This window comes from Oculina patagonica, chromosome 10 (assembly GCF_052425735.1).
Source record: "Oculina patagonica isolate OP01 chromosome 10, crgOcupat, whole genome shotgun sequence".
Classification (NCBI taxonomy): domain Eukaryota; kingdom Metazoa; phylum Cnidaria; class Anthozoa; order Scleractinia; family Oculinidae; genus Oculina; species Oculina patagonica.
The window spans coordinates 14,098,476-14,112,366 of NC_135767.1; the positions used below are offsets into that span (position 1 = coordinate 14,098,476).

The 13,891-nt window shown below is 42.7% G+C and overlaps 3 protein-coding genes across 3 annotated transcripts in view; all 3 read right to left on the reverse strand.

Annotated features, from left to right (window-relative positions):
* LOC144628960 (uncharacterized) overlaps window positions 1-13,891 on the reverse strand; it is a 469,155-nt gene that overhangs the window by 320,216 nt on the left and 135,048 nt on the right.
* Window positions 1,909-7,022, reverse strand: LOC144628243 (uncharacterized). Its single transcript, XM_078486314.1, has 3 exons — window positions 6,933-7,022; window positions 3,666-4,817; window positions 1,909-3,210 (listed from the first exon to the last, which is right to left on the reverse strand). Exons 2-3 carry the CDS (start codon window positions 4,803-4,805, stop codon window positions 2,683-2,685), a joined length of 1,668 nt encoding a protein of 555 aa, XP_078342440.1. The 5' UTR covers window positions 4,806-4,817; window positions 6,933-7,022; the 3' UTR covers window positions 1,909-2,682.
* LOC144628717 (uncharacterized) lies at window positions 13,090-13,755 on the reverse strand. Its single transcript, XM_078486845.1, has one exon. It carries the CDS (start codon window positions 13,753-13,755, stop codon window positions 13,090-13,092), a length of 666 nt encoding a protein of 221 aa, XP_078342971.1.

The following is a 13,891-nucleotide window of genomic DNA, read 5'->3' on the forward strand; positions in this document are numbered from 1 at the left end:
TGAACTCTGCCAAACTGCATTTTATGTCTCCTCTATATAAAATGGACAGTAGGTGTTAAATGGGAAGTTACTACTGAGTATGAAGTCTTTTTTATTCTTCACTCGCGCATAAATTGAGAAAATTCAACATACACTAGGACCTCCAAATTAAAATAAACCCCAAACCCACCTCTCCTTAAACGTTACGTTATTCTCAACCTTTCGCAATCTGGAAACGAAACACTGTTTCTTTTTGAAATAGCTGCTTGTTGGCATAATTTAGCAAACCGTGCATAATTTTTAGCTTTAATCCAAATTTAGCACTGCTAGCAAAATCTGGCTTTTTGACTTTCACGAAATAAAAGAGTAACGTAATTTCGTTTTGAATAAACGTTGGTACTTCTTTGTACTTAGGGCCGATTCGCCGTAGCGGACAAGTTTGAAATCGGTCATGACATTTTTGACAAAAACAAAATTGTCGCAAGGCAAGTCAGGGACATCTGGAAGAGAACAAAAGGTGAAATTATTAGTACAATAGCTCTGCACGTGCTTCTGGCATCCCTGTACATTTCTCAGCACGACCGTCTTGGGCAGACATCAAATATGCAGTACCCCAAGGTTCTAAATTAATTCACATATAATAAAGTACGCGTGTTCTCATGCAGTTGAATAATGAGTCGTCTCAAGAGAACGTTTTTGTTTCTCGATCTTACATTGGACAAACTCTTCGCTTATAAACATGCTTTGCCTATCGCGGAAAGATTTTGCGGCTGAATTATGATAGTGAGAGCCACAGTACGGTGCATACTACCGCAGCAATTTTTGAGTGCGTGTTGTTTTTAGGTGCAATTTGGGCCAAACTCAATTGCCAATCAACAACGTATTGTTATCTGGCATTACAAGGGGCATGAAAATGCGGATTGTCATGAATTGTTCTACCCAGAGGCAGGATAACGGCCCCTTTTGAAGTTTTGTTCGTTTTGACAAAATTTGTCCCAGTCCAGACAAGTTGTTCGCACTTGTTTTTGCGATTGTTTGACAAAATGTATTGGGCGTGTGCAACGCGGACCAATCATAAGACAACTGCTTTATTTGTTGTCATGAATTGTTGGACAAGTTTTGCGTCTCAAAAAACGTATTCGCACTTGTTCCCTGCAACAATTGACACATAAATGATGAAATCTACCAATTGTTATGAAACTTGTCCGCTAATGCGAATCGGCCCTTATTCTGGCTGAAACTTTTGTTAACTGTTAACTCCGAACTGCCTGTGGTACGGCTCGGTAGTGAGAAGCCTGCGTTGCAGACGAACTAAACGGTTTAATTCGTCTGCAACGCAGGCTAGGTAGTGAGCTGACTGAGATGCCGTCCACGAGCACTTCCAGTCCAGTTCAAAGATTTACAGGATTATGCTCCCATGGACTACAGTAAAAACCCGCGGGTAAGAACCTAACATTTAATTTTAGGTAAAATTTGAATTATACCCCATTTTTATAAGAACCTATTAAGCCTAAAATTTAAAAACAGATTCTTATTTTCTAAGAGTGATTAAATATGTTACTTTACTTTTGGAAAATTAAGTTTTGGCAAACAAAAAAAATTACCTCCCACTATATATGATTTGAAACGTTTTTCCTTGATATACAACACAGACGTATATTAAACATTAAATCCTACAGGTTTAAGATATACTTGAGCTTAAATCTATGGAAAAAAATGTCCCTCGTCATGAGCAAACCTCTAGACAAAATAAGATTGTTAACTATACTGTTATATCGTACATTTTAACATCTAGCATAGTATCAGCTATAGCTTTTTGGAGTATATTACCTTTGACCTAACTACTTTTTAATCTTTTTAGCATATCACATTTTATAGAGGTATTTTTTGTCTCTTTGGATACCAGCTTTATGACTGTTCCACCCTGAGAAAAATAATAATAGTTTTACTTTCCTTCTTTGATTGTTGACATTGTTTACTAAAATACATTGTTAAATCCCTGTCAAATGGGTTTTGGTCATTAGATTAAGCACAAATTCGAGAAAGATCCTATAATTTGGTGGGAGTGCTTTAATATTAAATACTGATTGACCGGGTAATCAAATAATGGTACAATCAAATCAATCAGTTTGCGAGAAACCTGAGTTATTAGCTTTGGATATATTTAAGTAAAAACAAACAAAAGCCTTATACGTCATAACATTGCCTTTGGAACAAACCCCTTAAGGCGTAACTGAAAATATTTATATACAAGGCAATGCTAGGGTTCTCTAATAAAATTTAACCTATCTACCCTATATAAGACCTGCTTATTCAAAGCAAAAACAACACACCACTGCTACATGTATATAATGAGTGGTTCCTGAAACATTGCCATACCCATTGAAAATTCCTAGGCATGAGGGATCTCCAAAACTGGAATTTCCAGAGGGGTGGGTGGTTTTCAACCAACCGAAATGGAACCGGCGCGGCACAGTTTTAAACATTTTTTTTTTCTTATGCATCATGCATCTAACACATCTGACATAAAAACCTATTTACAGGTTTTAGTTGGAACCAATTTCCTGTCTGTGCACCATACACAGGACCATGTTTAGTTACTACATGTAAAGCCTTGTTTTGGTACTAAAAACGCGGCCCTGCCTGGGCACCATACTATAAACAAGATCCCCATCTGGGTACTGACAACTGTTCCAGATTACATCACTGAGGTGGTGGATATGCTCCGTAGGCTGGGGGAGCAAATGGTGGAGGAGGGGCGTCAACTGGTGGGGGAGCACCAAAAGGCGGGGGAGGCCCGCCCACTAGTGGGGGAGCACCAAATGGCGGGGGAGGGGCACCAGCCGGGGGAGGAGCCCCAAACGGTGGTGCGGGTACACCCTGTGGAAGTAAGCCATAAGACGGTGGTTGGGCGTTAGGAGCAGGGGCTGTTGCTTGCACTGCTGTGGGGTCATATGTGAAGAATATACTATCCACATCTATGGGATAATCTTCGCCTTTGTCTTGGTGAATGTATTTGGCTGCCACGTCTATCGATATGACTGGCCTCCAGTGACGGCTTGCCAGAGCTGAAATTAAATGGCATATCAAATTTCGGCCGTGGATTCCATCATGACCATCGATTCCACAACTCCATGGGTTGCCATTTAGTTTGAACTCAAGACTGGTGCCGTAAAGCTGTGTCCTTCGAACGCCAAGGACATACTGAGATTGAATAACTTCTTGGCAAAGCTGAATGACAAAAGAAAGAGAAATATAAAATGTTAATGTTAAAATATTGAGTCAGTTAACAAGGTCAAAATGTTTTGGGTATGTATGTACAGTTAATCCTCTCCATAGGGGGCGACCGGGGGAATTGGGGGGGGGGGAATCAACTTCAACGAACTGGACTTATAACATCATCCACTGACAACAACTTTCCACTTGACTCTGAAGATGACTTCCGCTCAGGTTGTCGAAACGTCAGTCACCAACAACAGTCTCTTTTCAGAACTACTCTCAACCGGACGATCACACTATGTTGTTGACCACCTATATTATTTCATGTATTACCAAACTAAACGGAAGCAGCTAAGCATTGCTTTCACCGTGCTAATAATTTGTCTTTTAAGGCTACTTTCTGTTTATTTCGAAATTGAGAACTAACATGGGAAAGTAAGGGTAAAACCATATTCACAATGAACTACCTCTGTGACATCTTCTGGTGCATTTATCAATCGCAGTTCGTCAGTCTCATTCAAGCTTATGCAAAAAAATGGAGACTGTCTTGGTTGAGACTGTCTGAAGAGTAGGCTGTTTTTATCTTGCGTTTTCTTTGAGCAATCAATAGCAGCAACAACACTCCACCCGTTTGCTTGCATGGCTTCCAGCAGCTTCACGACCAAAAATCTTGAGTTCGCTGCGTCCAGACCTGACGTCCACCATGGAGTTCCATGTAGCTTGAACTGCCAGCTCTCGGCGTAGCGTTCTTCTTTTTGGATTCCTCTGTCCCAAAAGGTTTGGAGTACATTTCGGACAGGAGACACCAAGACCTCCGTATTGCCAATCAGCCTTAGCAAGTTTTCGCTGTTGAAGCCAATTGTGAAGTGTTCTGGGATAGGCTGCAGCCCAGGAGCAATGTTTGGATCATGTTCGAAAAACAGGGTGTTCGCACTGCTTCTAAGGTTGGAGTTTCCATATAACTTCCACTGTCTGATAAGTAGCTCATTCACAAGCGTATGAAGGATCACTCTTGCATGGACTGTTTCCTCTCCATCAGCATACCATGGATAACCTTTCAATTTGATCTTCAAAACATCATTTTTATAATTCCATTTTTGTATTCCTTTTGGCCAGGACTTCTCTATGACATCTTTGAACATCTGTTGAAGCTCCATCGGTGCATTCAGTACGATCAAACTATCCCAGCGGCTAAGGCCCACAATGAGCAGTGGTAGGGATGGGCAGACAGCGACTGGGTCTTTCTTGAAGATCCAGGTAGCAAGGTCTGTCGTTTGCGTAAAGACACCAGCCATCTGAAGCCTCCATCCATCTTGGTAGAGCCTGTGTAGGACACTTGCTGCCATCTTCCTGGAGTTTTCTGCTTCAGTTGATGATGAAATAATCGAGAATGGATTCCCTTTCAACTTGAACTGATGCACACCATTCATTTTGAAAGTTTCTTCTTGTATACCTTTAGGCCATGATTCTTCAACAACTTGGCGGATAACGCTTATCTCACGATCTGTACCGAGAATGACACGCATTTTATCTGTTTCACGAATGGCTATACACATATATTCAAAACCCACAGGTCGAGGAGGTAGGTCAGTCTGATTTTCACCCATCTTTACTGGTGTCTGTGGATGGGATAAAACATACGATATATCTCAGAAATGTAACGTTTAACAATAATAAATCTAACTGTAAAGCCAACTTATCTATACTCTGCGCAACACAACATGTTTACTCCTTTCACTGCTAAAGCTGATTTTGTCATCATTTGGAGGAGCAGTCATTGAATCACTTGGGAGTTGGTTACTAACCGGCAACAGAAAAAATAGAGTACTTAAGCCCGCGATCCAATGAAAACCAATTCGACCTCGATGAGTTCTATATGTGAGCCCGCAATACGGTCATGTGATGCTGGTCAGCGGATACCTTGTTTTGGCAGCTGTTAATTGACCATGACATGGATGTCCAATATCAAAGATGTAAACTGATGTTAACCATAACCTTAAACTATTTCTGGAGTATGGCCGCCATGTTGGCGGAAAACATCGCATCGTCGTCGTCGCTAGGGCGCACGTGCCTGCGAACCATGATGACCAAGAAAAAATATGAAATATAGTGACATACACAACTCGCAAAAAAGTCAACCGACTTGCGTGTGGTAGATCGATATGTGTTAAATCTACATTTATCTTATGGTGCAAGAATGTTAAAAAACGAACAAGGGACTGAGGTGAAAACCTAAAACATCGAGCTCAAAAGACTAAACGCTCGTTAAAATTGATGCAAGATACATAACCTTAACGACTGTACATGACGTCTCTCAAAAACAAGGCAATAGCTTTCTCGAAGTAAAGCCACGCAGTTTCTGGACAGAAATAAATATGTCATCCGTAATGAAAAGCAACACACCTTGCAACACCATAAACAGCCGGGCCCGGCCTTGCAAATATAAAATGCAAGTATATAATCAACATATTCACGGAAAATAAGACCTGTGTCCTTCCATAGCGAACATTTTGAGAGCTTAAAACATATCTTGCGAACATGAATGAGCCAAGACTAACCGCAATAGAAAAAATTTATACAGAGGTGTCAAAATGTACTAACAGGAAACCGTGCCAATCTATCACCTCCACACATCTGCTAAGCGGCATTCTTTCGACTCTACTTAACCTAAAATCGCCTCCGTATAATACAACTGACAGAGCATAGTGTCCTCTCTAAACACCTTTGAAGCGTCAAAATAAATTGGACGACCAAATCCAATTTTACCGAACGGCTAACTTTGTACAAATGTCACGTAGGAATCTGTGTAGGCCTGTCATCTTTTTTTGCTGCGTATGGGGCCCTGCTCTGCGGCCCTTGGGGCCGCTGGGAATGAGAGCTCCGCTATAACATATTACGCTTTTGAAACACGCGAAACGTGACGATCGCCTGATGTTGTGTTACAATGGTTCGTATTTATAAAGGTTTGTATGGGAGAAAACGCTTTCGAATTTATAACTATATTTAATTATATTATGCAATAAAATTAACTTACATCAATGTCTTGTTGTTATATCTGTTGTTATCTCGGTTCTCAGGCCGATCCAAGACGTTTAAAGCGAGTTATGCCACTTTGAGTTATTTCAACTTTCCACTGCTTAGAAGCAGAGAGTCACGTTTCGCATATTTCAAAAGAGCATTATGTTAATTATTTTATAACTACTCTCACCGTGAGCTTGGGCCGCCTTGGAATTACCTATACCGTGACCTAGCCCCTTTAGGCTGTTGACAAACACAGCTGTGAAAATTAACACTTAAATCTAACGAGGTTTATTTCTAATTCTCACACGCTACGAAGCTACCCAAACTTACACTGCATACTAATGCACGTTTGTGTCAACTCGGATCAAGTTCATATAATCACGCTAGCGTCAAGCAAGAGTTCAACTTGCAATTGATTAGTCATTAGATAATGGTTACACGTACATGTGTTAGCAAATAAAATAAGTATTCGACCTTGTTATAGCGGCGAAACAAAGCCATACTGCACTTTGACTCCCAAGACCCGTCAAAGCTAATTTGAAGCCACGAACAATCTGCTAAGTCTAAAATCAAACTCCAACGTCGATTCGCTCGGCTTGAATATAATCATAAAGTGCGATTGAAAGCGAGATCATAATCAAGGCCATAAGACTTTTACCTATTAATTTCTTGATTATGGGTGGGGAATAAATGTAACAGTATTAGAAACAAACCTGCAAGATTCAGCCAGTCCTTCAATATTGCACAGAGGAGCTATCGACTCTAATCAAGAGCAAGCTAAGATAGCGTTACCCGTCAGCACCCATTGTAACAAGATATAGAATATATGATCACGCACTAGACAGGTGACGTTATTTCGCGGGGGGAGGAGGGGTTAGGCAATTTTTCTAGGTAAGACTTTTTTCAGCACTGCTATTTGCAAATTTCTATAAGAACATTACCCTCTTCAAGATTGTGGTGCTTGCTTGATCTTTTCCCATGCCTACTTGTGCATGATTTTTTTTCTCCTATTTTTCTTCTTTTGTAGTTAACCAAAATGTCGTGATTTGTCAGTGTTTTGCAGATCAAATATTGATCTTCTCAAAATGACAATAGAAAGCATTTAGCTCAGAGTTTGCATTTTTGACTTTCAGTTTGGACTCTATCATGTCATTGTCCCGTTAAGGTTTTTTCATTTCTACGTAATGTCAGCCTTGCTCATTTCGTCTCTGTATTGATCTTCTCGCCCGGCTAACAAGTCACGATAATTTGCTAAACCTCGTCCAACAATTGAATATTATACAATTAGTACAAAAGAACACGACGCTTATTTAACTCTTAAATGTGTTTATTTACTACCAGCTGATAATTACACTATTTGATATTTACAGTAAACATACCTTTTCGGCTTTCTTTATAAATGACTCTTAATTGTTTACAACTGTTTACATAAAAGTTTTATTTCTTCACTACAAAGCGATATGCCTAAGCTATTTTATGCTCAGGTTTCAAACAAAAAAAGCGCCCTATTTTCGATCGTTTGTTTCTAAAACTTTTTCAAAAACCTACATTTAGTACGGCTTGAATCTACGTAAGTCACGGCTGTACGATAGTCTTGCGGGCTCAGCTAGACTTCTTTTGAACTGGTCTGGGTGGAACATGGGTACCAGGAACGATGAACGGCTTCTAAACTGGTTTAACTTGAATGACGAGTAATGGTAGTCTGCTTTGATTGGTTGGCTGCGCGGGTTATCTTCTGACTGGTTTTCCACTGGGTAGGACATACGTTCAGCTTGCTTCCAGTAGTCTGATGGGGACTGGGTCAAAAATTGTGATCTCTCACATGGCGTTACTCTGCTAACAGGACGCTCATACTTATTTGACGGGCTGGTCTGATGGACAGACATCGCTTTTCTTCGCTCTTTTCTTGATTTGGCTCGTCGGTTCTGGAACCAATACTAGAACAAAACCACAAATGAATTTGTAAATACATTCAGCAAACAAATAACCTTATTATAAATAAAGACGTAAAAGCTCTACAATAACTTAACAGTAAAATTACTTTCAGATTGAAATTAATGAAAACAAAACGTTACGACGAATAACATTTTCTATTCATTTTTTAACGGCAAATTAATCTAAGTTTGTCATCGTAACAAAATATGTTTAATTGTTCATCCTAAGACCCAAACAGGAAAAAAATAGCTTTTCATATTGTTCAAAAACTTGATTTCAAGTCTAATAATAACTATCCTCTGCGTATGTTTGTAACAAAATCAATAAATTGTCACACCGACAGATAAAAAGCCTGAACGAATAAAATCAGGTACAAAAGGGATTGTTGTTTAGATCTTACACAAACCTTCAAGACCATGGAGGGAAAATTCAGATTTTTTAATTATTTTTTTTGAAATCTTTCTTTGGGTGTCGAAATGAAGAACATAAATAATTCACATAACCATAAGTGAAAAGTGAATGAGTAGTCATAATTTAAGCAACGCAAAACGTCTACAACATGATTAAATCCAACTCACCTTTAAACTTCTAGCCGGGATACCAAGTCTCTGCACCAGTTTCTCCTCGTCTTCAGCTATCAAATATGGCCGCCGCTTGTACGCTCGTTCCAGCTCCCACACCTCAATCGGCGAAAAGGTCGTTCGCAGTCAGTAGTATAGGTAGGCGGTTTCGCACCGAGCCAATCAGATTGCAGGATTATAGCACCCAACCAATCAAGAGACCGGATATGGGTCACGTGGTCCCACTGGGACCACGTGACCTAACCCCTGAAACGTCATCACTTAATATATTCAAGATGGCGGCCGATGAAAAAAGAAAAAGGAAAAAGGAACGGGTGCTGGGTTTCGAACTCGGGTCGCCGGCACGGCAGACGAGAGCGTTAACCACTGGACCACGCAGGACCCACGCTTCAAAATACGGTATAATTAAGATATCTATACGTTTTACAATAATGTATTCAACAGCCCGGATATCGATCACGTGGTCCCATTGGGACCTACGTCATCAAAGCCCCCTCGATACTCGATATTCGATACTCGATACTCGATACTCGATACTCGATACTCGATACTCGATATTCGATACTCGATATTCGATACTCGATACTCGATATTCGATACTCGATATTCGATACTCGATACCCGATACACGATATTCGATACTCGATATTCGATATTCGCGATTCACTCACACTTCATAGTGAGTTAGCAAGACCACCATCCATTATATATTGTTCACAAATTGCCATGCTTTTTCAAAAAATTTTGGTCGGCGATACTGAGAAAAAACGCACGCTTGTAAAGCTATTTTTAAAGAAAAAATCACGTGAGAGAGGGGGGATGGGGGTATCCCCCTTTCTCGGGTGTACTGGGAACGAGTAAGAGAGGTGTGACTATAATTGTTTGCTCAAGTCGGTGATGGAATGCAAATATGACACCATGTAAACGTTCAACCTGTTCTTTAATGTGTTCAAAGTTACACAACATTAAAGTTTCAACTTTTTCTTGGCTTGCATGATTCGTTTGACAATGTGTTCCGTCATGGTTTTACTTCCAGGTAATTTGTTGATGGCTTTAATCATTTTCTCGTCGGCTTTCCACTTGTCCCTTAGATTCTTGGCGTGACTGTAATCGATGTCGTGCTGTTTGGCGATCTTGTCCAATCGATTGATGCCCGGGTCCCCGCGTTTCAATCGCTTTGCCAATTTGGTTCCGGGACCCATGTACTGATAACCGGGCCAGTGAAATTCGATTCCAGTCTTCCCGAGCCACTTCTGAATGTCGATCCCACGTCCGCGTTGTCGTCGCCGTGTCGTCTTTTTTTCAGTCCTCTTCTTCTTGGTCTTCGTCATACTCCAATTTTCGTCTCAACTTTTTGCCTTTGGCCCAATCTTCCCAACCGGGTAATGGTTTCAGTTTCTCGGCTTCCGTTTTTCGCACAGCTGGCTTTTTCCTCGTCTTTAGTTTCTCTTCTAAACTCTTGAATCTCTCTGCCAATGTCGGTTTGCCCGCAGGTGCCGTTTTTGCTTTCTTTGTCGCCTTCGGAGTGACTGTGGGAGGTGATTTCTTGGCACTCCCTTTTATGAGTTGTTTCAACATGGTCTCCACGGGTCCCGTCACCAAACCTACATTCTCCAACTCCTCCTCCTCCTCCTCCGCTTCTTCGCCCGGCCGTCTGGCTGTGACTCCTCCCATGGGAAATTGACGTATCCGTTTGGTCAAACGAGCCCGTTCGCGAGCGAGAGGTTTCACTCGTGCCACGGCGATACCGTCGGGAACGGATTTATCTTTTAACAGCAAGTGACTTTCGGCTGCTATGCGAGCCGCTTTGTTCAACAACGCATTGTCCGTGATTTCGCCTTTGTAATATTGCACCAAACGATTCAAGTCTTTAGCGGGAACCATCACGACTTCCTCGGTCATCTTTGAAGTATTCTTCCAACAAGCTTTCGTAACACCCTTGCCAGTAACGAACTTCCTCTTCTAACTTGTCTATGCGCCTTTTCAAGTCGCTTCTCGATGTACACTTGTCGCTACACTCCTTGCACAGTACTAGGGTCTTTCCTTCCGGAGTCTCTTGCCTCTCTCGAATGCAATCTTCGCACTCTGCGTCGTATTTTAAAGCCAAATAGTCATGATTGACGCGGGCGTAGGCTTTGTGCCAATGGTCTGCTCTCTTTTCCCACTCTGCTTCTCTGTCCGCCGATTCGCGTAACATTTTCATCATTGTCTGGAGGGTGTTTTGCAGAGACATGCTCGGTAGATCTGTTGCAGTCCTTTCCAAAACCCGCTACCCTTCTGTGACAGGAGACCTTCTCGCCTTCTCTTCAACGAGTTTCTGCGCTTACCCAGTTCGCGCAAGACCTTCTTATATCGTCGCAGCTTGGCGGTGATCGGTGGACTGAGCGGAATGCGGTTCTTGAGCAAATTCAATACCATCTCACTCACGGCGTTGATCTGATCGGCGTTGGCGTGCTGTAACATCTCTTCTCGCTTGAACCGATTGGCTTCTCTCAGAATGCTCTCCAAGAACGGACGCTGTCGACGTAATCGATTCATACTTCCCACGGGGCTGGACGTCGGTTGTAACTACCGGTGACGCCCTTTGCCCCCATCCTCTTATAGCGTTTGTCCTTTCCCAGTTTATAACCCAACTTGCCGGCAAACTTGAGTATGTCCAATAAACCCTCTCCTCTCCACACGGGTCCTCTTTTAGGTTGTTTTCGTCTTCTCCTTACTATCTTTCTTCTTCGCACCATCTTGTCACAGAATGCAGTCTGTTGTAACTACCGGTGACGCCCAATGCCCCCATCCTCTTATAGTGTTTTTATCTCTTTTTCTTTCGAGTGGCTGCATTCAAGGCTTTCTTTGCACCCCAACCTGCAGCACCCGATGCAGCACCCAAAGCGATTGCTTTTCCACCCGCGATCAAAGCTGGTATCAAGGCTGCTAAGGGTAAAATACCACCCTTCTGTCCTATTCTTCTCCTGCCAGCACGTCTCCGCCTTTGCGTCACACGTTTCTTTCTCCTCATGGTCCTATCGTCGTCGCGGTCGACGTCTATAATGATTTACATTATCCATTATCCCTTTAAATCCTTGACTGGCCAATTTACCACCCAACGTGAAGAATGTGGGTGAAGGACCCGAGAGAAACATGCTGGCCCCCTCGGCTATCTTGTCCACCAAACGATGTTTACGTCTCGCGAGAGCCCCACCTCGCTGCCTCTTTCTTCTGGCCTTACGTTTCGTTCTTCCCATCCTACCATAACTGTCACTTCAGACGGGGGTACCTTCGGATTTATCGTGTTGTCGTTCGTACGCTTGCACGTACTTGTCGGCCACGGGCGGCGTGAAATCGGTGATCGTGTCATCTAGAGTTTGCATCTTGATCAAGAATCCTTCTAGTTCGTCCATCGGAAGACCGCGCGCGTACGTTCTCAATTCGATCAACGTCTTGTCGTAGGTGGTGTAGGCAAAACGACATACGTCCACTTTGAACGAATATTTCTTGAAATCGTTCCAGCCCTTGACGACAGTCCCAGCTGAAGTTAGGCATGCCACAATAACACTATTTTCTGTAAGGGAACCCGCAATGATACCCGCTGCCACGATGAATAAAGCCAAAGCGTTCAATGAAGCATGACACCACTTAAAATGGTAAAACATTTGACGATGACACCACCACTTTTTGTGGTAAAAGGTATACAATCCGTCCAATCTGTGTAACAGGTCTGGATCCAAGTTCGTCTTCGACCCGTTTAGTAGGGACATCTTTAATGGCTCACTCTCGTCGAGGTACGACGAACGGTCGGTCGTCCCCCGTCTTTATAGGTCGTAGTGATGGTGTTTGTCGTCGTAATGCCTGCGATGCGACGTCCAGCCGCCACTTGACGTTGATCGTTTAACAGCATTTGCAATTGACGTTGCATGTCGTCTTGATTCAATTGGTGTGGACCACCCGTTAGCGTTCCTTGACCTGCAGGTACGTTGGACCTCGAGGAAGAAGGTCTCAAAGAACCCGTACCCACTGGAGGAGACGGTAATTGATCCAAGTACCGTCTTAGGACTGTTGGGCCGATTTGATCCAATGTCTCTTCCAATCCCCCTTTGTTGTCGTTGACGATCGGAATGGCACTAGGACTGGTTCCTACTCCTGCTGGCGAATGTCTTGACATCTTTTTCTAGCTCTCTCTTCTAATGTCTGGATCAATTCGCTGAAGTAAGTCTCGTTATATTCTCTCACGAATTTCCACATCTGACGCTTTTCGGCCAAATGTAGCACGGTTCGCATGGCGTCGTAGTCCATGTCATCTTCTCTCATACGCTCGAAATGACGACCGCACAGGTCCAAAAACGCGCGCCACACGTGATCGTTACTTACAAACATCTCGAACGAATCTGTAACATCTCATGCATCCCTCGTCTTTTAAGAGGTGGCTGAAAATCCGTCTGTCGTCGCCGCTGGCAGGGTGTAGATCCAATACCATGTAACCAAACGGTCTTTCCGTCGTCTTGGTGTACACATCCATCACGTCTTGCCATCGGGAGGGAAACGCTTGTAACAGTAAATTCCTCATGCCCAATTGATCGCGAGGGTTCTTGAAAGCCACGATGTAATGCGCATTTCGAGAAATGCTCTTGGCGTATTTTCCCGGCGGAAACATGTCTTGACACAAGTACAAGACGGTGATGTTTCTGTGGTGGGAAAGTTTGGTGAACAGATCCAATACTCTCTTGTCGTTTCCTCCTTCTTCCATCAGATCGTCCAATACCATCACCCCTCCACGGGGAAACCATTTGGTCAAATCTACTTCTTCGGGAATCCCTTCGTGAAATTTCACGCCTCGCTTTTTCATGTTCGCGAAACCGTCTTGCCAAGCCCCAAAACAATAATGAATGGTCTCAGGGGGTGTACTAAACAACTCTTTTGAGTGATTCAAAAGTACCGACTCGGTAAAACAAGTCTTTCCGCAGCTAGAGGGGCCCACGATCAAAATGCTAGAGGGCATCCGAAAGCTAAAGGCTTCACCGCGCTCCATGGCGAAATGACGTTCATCAAAAACGAGCAATGATATAAGCATGTTGCAGAAAAAAGTCTGCAACGAACCTCGAGCGACAGACGACACACACCTTATTCATTTCAACGTTTTTATTTGTCATCTCACAACAACAAGT

Excerpts from the sequence above, each read along its gene's own strand:
- LOC144628243 (XM_078486314.1), bottom strand. The coding sequence starts at position 4,805 with ATGGGTGAAAATCAGACTGACCTACCTCCTCGACCTGTGGGTTTTGAA. Across the intron at positions 3,211-3,665 it reads CACCAGAAGATGTCACAGAG|CTTTGCCAAGAAGTTATTCA; the intron begins GTAGTTCATTGT and ends TTTGTCATTCAG.
- LOC144628717 (XM_078486845.1), bottom strand. The coding sequence starts at position 13,755 with ATGGAGCGCGGTGAAGCCTTTAGCTTTCGGATGCCCTCTAGCATTTTG.